The sequence below is a fragment of the Papaver somniferum genome, chromosome 8, assembly GCF_003573695.1.
Source record: "Papaver somniferum cultivar HN1 chromosome 8, ASM357369v1, whole genome shotgun sequence".
Lineage (NCBI taxonomy): Eukaryota > Viridiplantae > Streptophyta > Magnoliopsida > Ranunculales > Papaveraceae > Papaver > Papaver somniferum.
In genome coordinates this window covers 6132946-6144682 of record NC_039365.1, presented here as the reverse complement: position 1 = coordinate 6144682, position 11737 = coordinate 6132946, and the positions used below count along the sequence as shown (strand labels likewise).

Below are 11737 nucleotides of genomic sequence, written 5' to 3'. Positions count from 1 at the left end.
AAAAAAGCTTTCCAGGAAAAGGAAAAAACACCCAGTCAAGTGATTTAGAGATTCAGAGATATTTACAATTCTGGTCAGAAAACAACCCTTAAACATGTCTCTAAACAAGATACTAGGAAAAGAAATGCACAATGGGAAGCTCCAGAAAAAAATAACCATAAGATAAATATCGGTGCAACATGGATTGCAGAAATAAGCCTTCAAGTTTTGCATTAATTATAAGAGATGATGCAGGTATCTTTGAAAAAGGAAGAGCAGGACCAATTTCAACAACGGACCCACAAAAAGCAGAAGATATAAGTCTACTCCAAGCAGCAGAATATGCAAACATAAAAGGATTTTTTTGAAAATATCAGTGTATAAGGTGATTCTGAAAATTTGGTAGATAGTCTAAATGGGAAATCAACATCCTTATCATGGCGTAGCAGAGCTAGTCTATTTCTTAGTTTTTATTTTGTTCATAAAACTGGAAATATACGGACAATTTAGCTAGGAAGGCAAAATTTTATGATTGTAATCTTAATTGGGATGTTACTTCCCCTCTTTGTAGAGTTCAAAAACTCGTCGTAGATAAATCTAATATTACGAGGAATAACCAACAATGACTCTACTAATGATGTATTACCTGATGTATTACGGACCCTGATTGTAATTTAAGCTTTAATGAATTCTAATTTAAAATAAAATAAAATATTGAAAATAAAATAAAATATATACTTTAAAATATCTGATTCAAAAACAATTTTGACAAAAACACACTATTAAAGCTGAGTAGCTGACAAAGGATATGGGTTTTTGAATGGCATAGTAGCTGAGAGGAGGGGGGGAAAGACCCATAACTGACCCAAAAATCCACACCCTACCCATAACAGTACACAGATGTTGTTGTTAGACGGTTGCCAGATTCAACATTCATCTCAATCTGGTCTCAAAAGTCAAAACCCTAAAACCCAAACTGCCATTCAAACTATGATTCATGCTCTGATTTGCTATTTTGCATGCAATGGAGGACGACTTGTCCACTGACGAGACGAGTACCATCTAACAATTCTGCCAACTTGGTGACGGAAACCATGAAATTGGTTAGTAACAACCATCACAATCCTTTTAAGAATTATATAAGCAGAAATTAGTGACAAGATAACAAACCAAGTTTTTATTTTTTTAAATAAGACAACAAACTAAGTATTCACATCCAATACTTAGTTATAACTTAGAAACGGGCACTCAGACCACCAAACAGTGGTTTTTACTAAAGAACGGCTGAAGATTAGTTCTTGATCTGATCCCTTTCAGAGATCTTAACGTGGAAACCGCTTCTTCCGAACGATAGAGCAGGGTTACGGTAAGCATTTCCTCCTTTTATTTTTGTCCAACTGGATGATCCACAAACGAAGACAGGGATGATCAAATCGCAATTTTCACAATTTTCAAAAGCCAAGTAAAATGCATTGATCAGTAAGTATAATCTGGTAAATGCTAAGGTTAATTACCTGAACTTAGTGATCAAAGCACGAATGAATATAGCCATCACTGTCTTGCTAAACTCTGCTCCTACACAATGTCTCAACCCTCCACCAAACGGAATATAATCTATCGACGGTGCATTTGTACCACCAATGTCCTGTTTATATTATGTATACACATTAATCCACACGTAAATTACCAAACATGTTTAATTGCAACGGAAGTAGCATCCAAAACGTAGGATGGTGCCACACAGCCACATGTTAAATGCTTCAAAAAAAAGAAAAAAAGCCACATGTAATTTTCCAGTGGGCTATTAAAAATTTCTTTTGAAAATTAATACCCTTCAGAATTTACCCCCTAGTTATGTCACTGCTCAAGCTGACAAGCTCTATGCAACCGTGTTTTATATACTTACACTCCATCTCCAGGGATTAAAGATATGTGGATCTGGAAACTTTTTAGGATTCATATGAACAGCAGAAGGAACTAGCATAATTGTCCATCCTTTTGGAATTGTGTACCCTGTAAGCAATCAAAAACAAAATCAACAATATATAACTAAATGAACCTTTTTTTTTATGTAGCTTAAGAAAATTTATAAATACTATAGGAGTATTTTTTATTAAACTTTTTAATTAATTTGTTTGTTTTCTTTCTTAAATTTTGTACAAATTGTAAAATTATGAAAACCCGACAGACTATTATTTTACACCCCTAGTTGGCATGCACGACGAGGAGCTAACTGATGATATCAAGCAAACATCGTACTTGCCCAACAGTGTTTAATAAGAAAAGTACATACCATTTACGTGAACATCTTTAATAACCTTTCTTAACATCCCAGGAAGCATATTAGACATCCTTAGTGTTTCATGAATAACCTGTCATGTTAAATGATTCAGCTTGTAACTGTCTAGAATTTGCTTATAATTACACACGCTAAATGTTATACAATTCATATACCAACCTGAGTCATGAAAGTCATTGATTTGTACTCATCCCATGTAAGTGGAGAATCCGGGTTACCTTTGCTTTTAGCCAAATTCTCTTGTTCTTCCTAATTACAATGCAAAACATCATTAGCACTTCATTGAGTTAATGTAGGAGATTTTAGATTAATAAGCTTTGATGAATTTTCCTTTTACTGACCAGTAATTCAGTCACCACGGCAGGGTGGTCTGTCAACAGTGAAAACGCTAAAGTGAGAGCTGTAGAAATGGAGACAAAACTGGCAAGTAATATTGCGAATATGAAATAAACAACAAAATCTTCCGTTATAAATTCCATTGTTTTCATGTCTTCTATGACTTGATCAAGAAAATCGCCTTTCTTTTCAGTTGAATTACGCCTCTCTTGCAGTATATCCTTCATCAGTTGGATTGCTTTCTTTTTGTTCTAACAAAAAATAAATAAAGTTATAATTGAAATTAAAATGAGCTCGTACACAGACAATAGTACAACCCCGATAAGGGTAAATTGGAATGCAATATTCTCTTTATGTTTTATTACCTTCATACACTTGTGATATGTAGTACCGGGAATGTTTATAGGAACCGTCATTACACTATCAAAGAAGTCGGCAAACACGTTACCCATGTTCGTATCCATCGGATCGTAATGGAATAAATGTTTCGCAGTCAGATCAAATACCATCTGCATGTGTGTAAAAAACAGGAATCTAATCACAAATGAATATAAGCACATTCAAGGTGTATATGAGAACTAGAATCTTTTGACATGGTAAAATCCAAACTATCATGACATTTTGACGCTATTTGATATATACATAGAGTAAGAAAAAAACTAGCTTTCGAGTAATTTTATCGAGCGTTATAAAGAAAAAAATAGCGTCCAAGCGTCAAGATATCTGATGCTAATCTTATCATGTAAAGAGATCCTCACGTACATGGCTATGTTAAAATAATGCATACCCTTGTGATTGATGCTTCAACTTCGACAGAGGATTGAGCAGACCAAGTTCGTAGATATCGGTCAGCTTGAACTTCGATTTTAGGAAGAAGTTTCTCCTTGATGGCTTCAATACCAAATTGATTTAAGAGACAGTTTCTAAAGTATTTGAGAATGTAAAGATCAGCTGAAGTTTCAACAGTTTTTCCGAATACATCCCAAAATGCGTCCATATACCATAATTGTACTGTCTTTCGTTCTTGTTGGAATATGAAATGATTAAAATCTGGGTCTAGTGATACTACCACCTTATGAAATATTAAACTCGTCTTAAACACCGATCCATATCTGATCATTCATGCAGAGATCATTTTCAACAGTTAGCTTATTATATATACACAGAATAATCAAATTATAGAGAAAGTTAAGATAAAAATACACACCTGGATAATCTCTTTTTGAAAAATATTGGAGTGTCTAGTGAGTTGTTGGGGATAAAGAACTGAATGGTTTCTCCGATGAAAGGTAATCCCATGGAACCAGGTGGGAGTTTTCCTCCGTTACATTTTGGATTTCTCCATCTATAAACATAATGAATGAAGCTAAATATCAGCAAACTTAAGACAAATAGAACAATATACCAAGTGTTCAGCATCAATATCTGCATTGTATGAACAAAAGAGGACGTTGTATTTTATAAAGCTTATATTGAAACTTAAAGCACGCTATGTAGTGTTTATATAGGTTTTCATCGAAAGTGGAAATAAAACCCTTTCCCATCTGGGAAATGGTGGGTTTCCGGTTTGCAGTACACTTGGTTTGGATTCATTCTAAAATCTGAATGTGACACGTTCTTGGATAAGGTGAAGTTAATGTGTATACCGCAGAGTTGTGGTTTGTCTTATCTCTGGTCTAGTCAAGTGATATGTATAGCATACTGTATGGGTAATTGGGATGGGGTACCATCCATGTATACTTAATTTTCAGAACCCTGCCATTTTGTGAAATAATGTGCATGATCAGGAACCAAGGATATCAATTAAGGCAACCAAACTCCTTGTAGGTAAGTGTGGGGTGTGACCACACAAACGATGTGTGCATGCGTCTTTGGTACGACCATAAACAAAATTAGAAAGAAAAAGAAAGGAGGACAAACCCACTTTTTTTTCACACTATTTCATATTTTTGACGATACTTTTTTTCTATAAACCCCTATTTGAAATTAATATTTTGAGATAAATTTTTTCTGTAAAACTTTACATTCCTACAAAAATAAGCATATTGTGAGATATAACTAATAACACCGCCATCTCTACTTTAAAAACAAACTGTTGAAAATCAACGGAAATTCAATGATTGAAATCAACATCGCTAAATATTAAAGTTTGATATTTCACAATACAATCATTTCAAATAGGAACATATGTAAGACTGGGACGGGTCTAACAAGGGTCTAACCTGGGCTATATCCCGTCCCTAATTTTGGCCCAAAAGAATTTATATAGGAAAAATTTGTTAAGGTTAGTCTTTCAGCCCACTTCTATTTGTGATTAGCCATTATAATTTTAGCCCAAACAAATTTTAGCCCATGATGTTCTGTATAATTTATTCATTTTTTGTTGTTGGGAGAGTTTTAACTCTCTCATTTGAAGAAAATACTCAAATTGGTTAATCTTGTCATCCATTCCTTAGTACTTAGTAGGACAACAGGGAAAATGGGCATTAACTTAGGTATTTGGTTAAATGAATCCCAGCAGACTGATTAGCCAGGGTTTGAAACTAACAAAACAACATCAAAGGGTCGGAAACGATTTAGCATAGAAGACATCTTTTCACAGATAAGTAGAGAAGGAGGGATACCTTTCCTTGCATTCATCATGCAGGAAAAGAACTTACATATCCCATAGTCGTCTATAACAGAGTGAAGTGCATAAAGTTAACCTAATATGTAATTGAGTACTGTAGCGACATATAATAAAGCCCAGAAATCTAACGACTTTTACAACATAGTTCATATCGAACAAGTTTCTTGATAACATCGGCCGGTGTTGATATTCCCAATAACAACGACCCGCATATATCCACAAAATCATTATAAAAAAACCACATTATCCTTACTTCAACCAGCTTTGCGGACTCACATCTGCAATGCCTGCACTCACCGATTCAACATCAGTGATCTCCACCACCACCACAATCACCACTACTATTACCACTACAAAGTCATCAAAATCTCCACTCCCTCCGATAAACAGAAAACAGGATCATCAGACAACGTCAAGACGACCATGTCGGAAACCCAACACCTCAACAGCTCTGACGGAAGAAAACCTTGAAGAGTTAAAACGTCGTCAAAAAGGCGAGAAGAAGTATGCAAACAGTAGTAGTAGTCCTTATTATAAAGGACTAACTGATTCAACTCTGATTATAACTCGACAAAGAGGATCATTAGCTGTAAGTGTTGATCGAAGTCCTACAAAAAATAGCAACGTTAGTGGAAGAAGTTCTTCATCGAGTAGTTCTTCGATTTTCGTTAGGATACAAGTATGGAGTTCTAGTTGTTTTAGGAATAATAAGAATGATACAAATGGTGAACCATTTTACTCAGTCTATAATCAAACAATGACGACTAATCCTTCATCGGCTCCGTCAACAACAAACACTACGAGAAAACAATTGTCAGGAGTGATCTCTAGCAATAACAACGACCCAGGGTTAGTGATGAAAGATGAGAGTACACCACCATTACTGATGGAGGAAAATAAGAGGAGGCTATTGACCATGAAAGAGAAGTCCTTGAAGGAGAGAGCGTCATTTTGGTCATCGGAGGCTACCGATATTGCCTTGGATGACAATGGTAATGCTGTAGGTGGAGAAACAATTTCACTTAAAAAGAAAACGAAGAAGAATGAGAAAAAATACGTTTGGGCCGATATGTATGGACCTACAGCTTTGAAAGATTTCATTTGCAATCGAGATAAAGCTGAGAACCTTCATAATCTAGTGAGAAAATTACAGCCCCATGTTTTACTCTGTTTCACTCTGTTCGAATTAAATTAAATCCTGTCAAGTGGTTGTCATATGTACATAGGATTATTCATGAATCTCTATATATATGTCAGGTGAAAGAAGGTGGGGAATGTAGCCATTATATATTTGAAGGTCCTGCAGGAGTAGGGAAGACAACTATGGTTTGGGCTTTCTTAAGAGAAGTTTTTGGAGTTGAAGATTTAGAGGTAACTAATATATTATATACTTTAATTAATAAGAGTATCAAAATTATTCATTTCCGGCCGATCCCACTATAGTATAAAACTCGTTAGTACGTATCAAATTCTTTATCTGTGATTCTTTTATTTGTTTTTTGTATAGACAAGGGAAGAGCGCAAGACATTTGAATTAAACGGAGAAGCTGAACCAAGTATTGATGTACGTGTGAAACTATCATCTAAACATGTTGAGATAAACCTATCTCAACTACATGGCTACGAAAAGCATGTGATTGCTGCCATAATTAGAGAAACCCAATCCATTATGATCACAAAAAATAAAGTTAAGCCAAAATGTGATCCTCCCAACTGCTACGGTACGTACGTATTATCCACTCATCCATCTACGCAATCATTCATAATATGTCATCGCGCGAACTCATCATCCCATCCATTTTCTAAGAAAATTTGTTGGTAATTGTATGCATATATGTTTGTGGATGCAGCAATTATTATCCATGAAGCAGACAAGCTACCTAGAGACTCACAACTTTATATAAGATGGCTCTTGGAAAGGAATAATCAAGTGTGTACCAGAGTCTTCTTTTGTTGCAGCGAAACTTCCAAACTTCAACATATCAGATCCATTTCTACTGTTATTCAACTCTTTCCACCATCAAAGAAGGAGGTGGTGAATATGTCAGAAATAATAAGCTACTTAACTTTACATTTCATATGTTAGAACTTTAGAAATCGAACCCAGCTAATACTCAAACTATGTATACTTCAGATTGTTCAAGTGTTGAAGTTTATTGCGGGAAAAGAACGTATCCAACTGCCAACCCAACTAGCCGAAAGAATTGCGGAAAACTCTAAACATAATCTTCGACAAGCTATTCGATCTTTCGAAGCTACATGGCACTTTTAGTAAGCATCAAACCATGAACATAAATTAAAATTCCTATTTTACATGTTGATGATCTTACTGATTTTGTGCTAAATATATATATATGAAGTAATGAGTTTAGTGAAGACCAAGTGCTTTTAACTGGATGGGAAGAAGATGTAGCCAATATTGCTGAGAATATCATTGAAGAGCAAAGCCCTAGGCAGTACGTAGCTAGCTTTCGTTAAGTTACAAGTTGATCTATATATGTATCACAACATACTTGTGTATTTTTCCAACCCACTTAACAAAGATATTTGCAGGTTGTATATCATTCGTGGGAAGTTTCTAAATCTTATTGATCATAATGTATCTCCAGATTTCATTTTCACAGTACGATTTCGAGCTTTATTTTTGCACAATGTTTAGTTTTAAGTTTAAATTTATTTAGTTTTCTGATCACTATAGAATTTGGTGCTGACTGAGTTTCATATTTAGATTAGTTACTGGTATCATCGCCCAAAAGATATTAACAAATATCGTTTTTCCAGAGTCTGGTCGGAGAACTAAAGAAACGTCTGAGCGAGGAATTTCATACTAAAATCGATGCCTTCTTTCTTGAATATAAAGTAGGCACATTATATATACATTCACTCAGTCCAGTCCTATATTTTTTTTTAATTAGAAGCTTAATTTCATTTTACAAGGATTTGATAGTTAATTCTCATACACATATATTTTTAATGAATAACTCAGATGGATATTAGTGGAGTTTTCGATGGTGAGAAGTCATTAGTATTGTTACACAGTCGGTATAAAGAATCGAAGGGCAAGGGAAACATTGATCTTGGGAAAGATGTACAGCATTTCATGATGATAGAAGGTACCTTACCAATCACCAAAAACTTCTACATATTTTTTGTTACCATACTATTGTTATCTTTTTTTATCATGAGTCGGTTGTCGTTATATAATCATTTTATTCACCCATGGTAAAATCCAAGATCAAACTCACTTATTTATTTATTTTTATTTTTGGTGAATAATTCTCCCTAGCACGTCGGCTAAGTGGAATAGAAAAGTATTCCCAAAATAAAAAAGTGAATTTGGTGAGATGAATAGAATTTTCACTTAAATTTTTACCAGTATTGATCAAGGTTGAGAGTCCGTTTATGGTCTAGACAGATTTTACAACAAACTTCTTTTTCAATACTGTGTATTACGGTTCACAAATAATCCAACTATGTTTCTCGACAGAATTTACAGCAAAGTTTATGAGCTACTACAAGGCTTATACGAAGAATAAGAATTTGACACTAAAAGAAAAATTGTGAAAATGCGAGTGAGTAAAGAATGTCGATCCAGCTATAAGGTACTCGAAACCTCGGTTTGGAACATATGCCAAGTTTCATTAGATGCATTTGTTCAAAATATCGCCATTCTTTATTCCATATACGTGATATAGTTAGAATCAATAGAGAAAATGTATGAAAATTGTGTATAACTGAGAGTATATATGCAAATGAATAGAAGAGATGATGTACATGATTACATGATGTATGCGTTGGGTTTTACTTGTAACGCCCATGTACTTTGTTGTAGATTATGGGAATATTTATATAGTAATCGAAATATGTTTCCCTTATCCAATCTTTTAGCAAGTATCATCACAATCACCAATATCTCCAATGGACTTATGCTGTTAGACAAAATAAAATGCCCGATCAGTGCATGAGAAAATAGTTAGGAGGAGGACATAAATAGCAAGAAAAGGAAATAGGGGGAGACAACAGAAATTCTAAATGAACGTATTATTTGAATGGTTTGTCATCTTTTGTTACATTTTTTTCGTTTATCATTTTTTCTTTGAGACTATTTGTATTTTTGTATGAAAGTTCAAGCAAAGTTGGCAAATTTTGTTTGTTTAATCTTTAGGTTATTTGGAAGTTAGCACAGCAACCAATAACGACTGAAATTTTGGTTTCTTCTCACAAATTAATTCATTGGTAGGAAAATGCAATGATACAATAAAAATGCAATGACTGGGTGACTAAAAGCAAAGAGGAAAAACATGTAAATGAGATGGCGGTTTTATGCTGTCAACTTGTTTGCCACCTCTGCAAGTGCCTTAGACGAAGACCCATTTTCTGCTAGCACTCCGGCAGAAGCATCCTTAAGATTTCTCATCTTAAATCGAAGTCTCTTCCCTTCTTCTCCTTGCATAAGTCCCTTAACAACCCTAGAGATCTCATCACGGCCTATAATCCCTTGTTCATTCGCTTTCGGCCTCAATGCAACCTTCAAATCCTCTGTAAGCATCAAAGCATTCATTTTCTGTTCTGCAAAGAGTGGCCACGCAATTAAAGGTATACCATGTACGACACTTTCGAGTGTTGAATTCCACCCACAATGCGATAAGAATCCACCAGTTGAGACATGGCTAAAGACTTGAACTTGAGGTGCCCACGAAGGAACAACCAAGCCATGATTTTTGGTTCTCTCTATGAACCCTTTCGGCAAGAAGTCAAAAGGGTCTTTGATACTCTGGGGGTTAAAGTATGTTGCATTTGCAACCTTATCACTAGGACTTCTTACAATCCACAAAAATCTCTGTTGGCTCATTTCTAGCCCAAGAGCTAATTCAGTCAGTTGCTCACCGGAGAGTGTTCCGCCGCTTCCGAAGGAGGCGAATAGAACAGACCCATGAGGCTGATCATCCAACCATTTCAAGCAACCGGATAGATCAGATACGTCGTCACCTGTCCGGATAAGCGGTCCCACAGGGTACACCGGCGGGTTACCCGATTCGGCCCCCTTCAACGCCTTAATTGGACCAGGTTCGAGATCGTCAAAACTATTTACCATGATTCCCTCAGCAAGTTTATACCTTTCTGCATGGTGCAAAATCCATTTATAAGCCTCGTTTTTCTTATCTTGTGCCGGGTCGAAAAGGTCAGTCCCATTGATAGGCACACACCCCGGAAGTTGAATCGGTGCTGGCACATCTCTGTACTCACAGGTGTAATCTTGATCCAATTTAGGAAAATGGAGAATCAAAGATAAAAGCATAGCTGTTGATGGAAAGAAAATGTATGGTTTGACATTGAACTCCTTGGCAACATCAAAACCATCAGTACCAAAGAGATCAACGACAAATGAAACAACTCGGTGAGTTGAAGTAATGAGCTTAAACGAGTCATAAAGTGAAGAAAGAGAACGAGTTACCGTATGAGAAATCCGAGTTTCAATCTTATGATCACTGGGTAAATCACTGAGATCAACCGGAGATAAAAACATATAACTAATAGATTTTGGAAGAGAATCAAGAACCAATTTCTGAGCTTTGGATGGAGAATCGGTTTCAGTTGGAATCGTGAACGTGATTGTAAAACCATGATGAGAAACGAGTCGTTTAGCTAACTCAATGAGTGGGATGAGATGACCCATACCTGGAGTTGGTAGTATAATTACATGGGGGGTTTGGAGATTTTTTGAAGTTACTACTTCCATGGCTGAATTACACAAGGGAATATGATGGTTTGGTGAAGATTAAGAGAAGGATTGATGAACTATATATATATATACAGAGAGAGGCGTACAGAAAGTGGGCTGTAATTGATGTTAGTGACTGCCATGTGGATTGTCTCTTTACTATTACTGTATTTATTTTTCCTTTCAATGCTGGATTAGATTATTATTATTAGAAGAAGAAGAACGACAAGTTGTTGGGACAGATTCTAGAAATGTGATGCATGGTATGCCGTAAGCAATGTGTAATCAATCATCACCTGTTTTGGGGGGTCGGAGGAGACTGTTTAATTGTCAGTATTATTATCGTATCAAATTTCAAAGGAAGTAGGTAAAATTTTGTTTGTTCTGTTTTAGGATCTGAGTCTTTGATGTCAGCAATGACACGTTCAAAAATGCACGGAGGACTAATTTGTTGGGCAGTCCATGATGGTGGTTCACTCTTGTATGTTTTGGGACTTCCAGTACTGATATATTTGGGAGTTGGGCAACGATGTAGGAGTCGGAGGCGGAAACCAAGGTGGAGGTATATGTTGTTGGCCCGTGAACATGGTGTTGCTCCAATATAATAGATTAAATATTATCTTGTTTCCTTATTTATCTGGGAGAATATTGTTTCCTAGAGTTAGGAATGTATTCTGGTTATGTCGACAGATATATAACCAAGTGAAGAACAAGGTTTTTCCTCAAGGGAGTTATTCACAATCCAAGATGGTATCAGCAAAACCTCGATCCA

The 11737-nt window shown here is 35.6% G+C and overlaps 3 protein-coding genes across 3 annotated transcripts; 1 reads left to right on the top strand and 2 right to left on the bottom strand.

Annotated features, from left to right (window-relative positions):
* Nucleotides 1-995: 995 nt before the first annotated feature.
* Nucleotides 996-4045, bottom strand: LOC113304982 (cytochrome P450 87A3-like). Its single transcript, XM_026554101.1, has 9 exons — nucleotides 3822-4045; nucleotides 3402-3726; nucleotides 2980-3123; nucleotides 2620-2865; nucleotides 2438-2527; nucleotides 2273-2351; nucleotides 1886-1992; nucleotides 1494-1624; nucleotides 996-1376 (listed from the first exon to the last, which is right to left on the bottom strand). The coding sequence occupies exons 1-9, from the start codon at nucleotides 4043-4045 to the stop codon at nucleotides 1271-1273; spliced, it is 1452 nt and encodes a 483-aa protein (XP_026409886.1). The 3' UTR covers nucleotides 996-1270.
* Nucleotides 4046-5526: 1481 nt separating this feature from the next.
* On the top strand, nucleotides 5527-7721 carry LOC113304980. Its single transcript, XM_026554100.1, has 6 exons — nucleotides 5527-6381; nucleotides 6501-6614; nucleotides 6751-6964; nucleotides 7094-7173; nucleotides 7330-7514; nucleotides 7604-7721. Exons 1-6 carry the CDS (start codon nucleotides 5527-5529, stop codon nucleotides 7719-7721), a joined length of 1566 nt encoding a protein of 521 aa, XP_026409885.1.
* A 1708-nt stretch (nucleotides 7722-9429) lies between these two features.
* On the bottom strand, nucleotides 9430-11105 carry LOC113301382 (hydroquinone glucosyltransferase-like). Its single transcript, XM_026550155.1, has one exon. The coding sequence runs from the start codon at nucleotides 10981-10983 to the stop codon at nucleotides 9565-9567; it is 1419 nt and encodes a 472-aa protein (XP_026405940.1). The 5' UTR covers nucleotides 10984-11105; the 3' UTR covers nucleotides 9430-9564.
* Nucleotides 11106-11737: the final 632 nt, after the last annotated feature.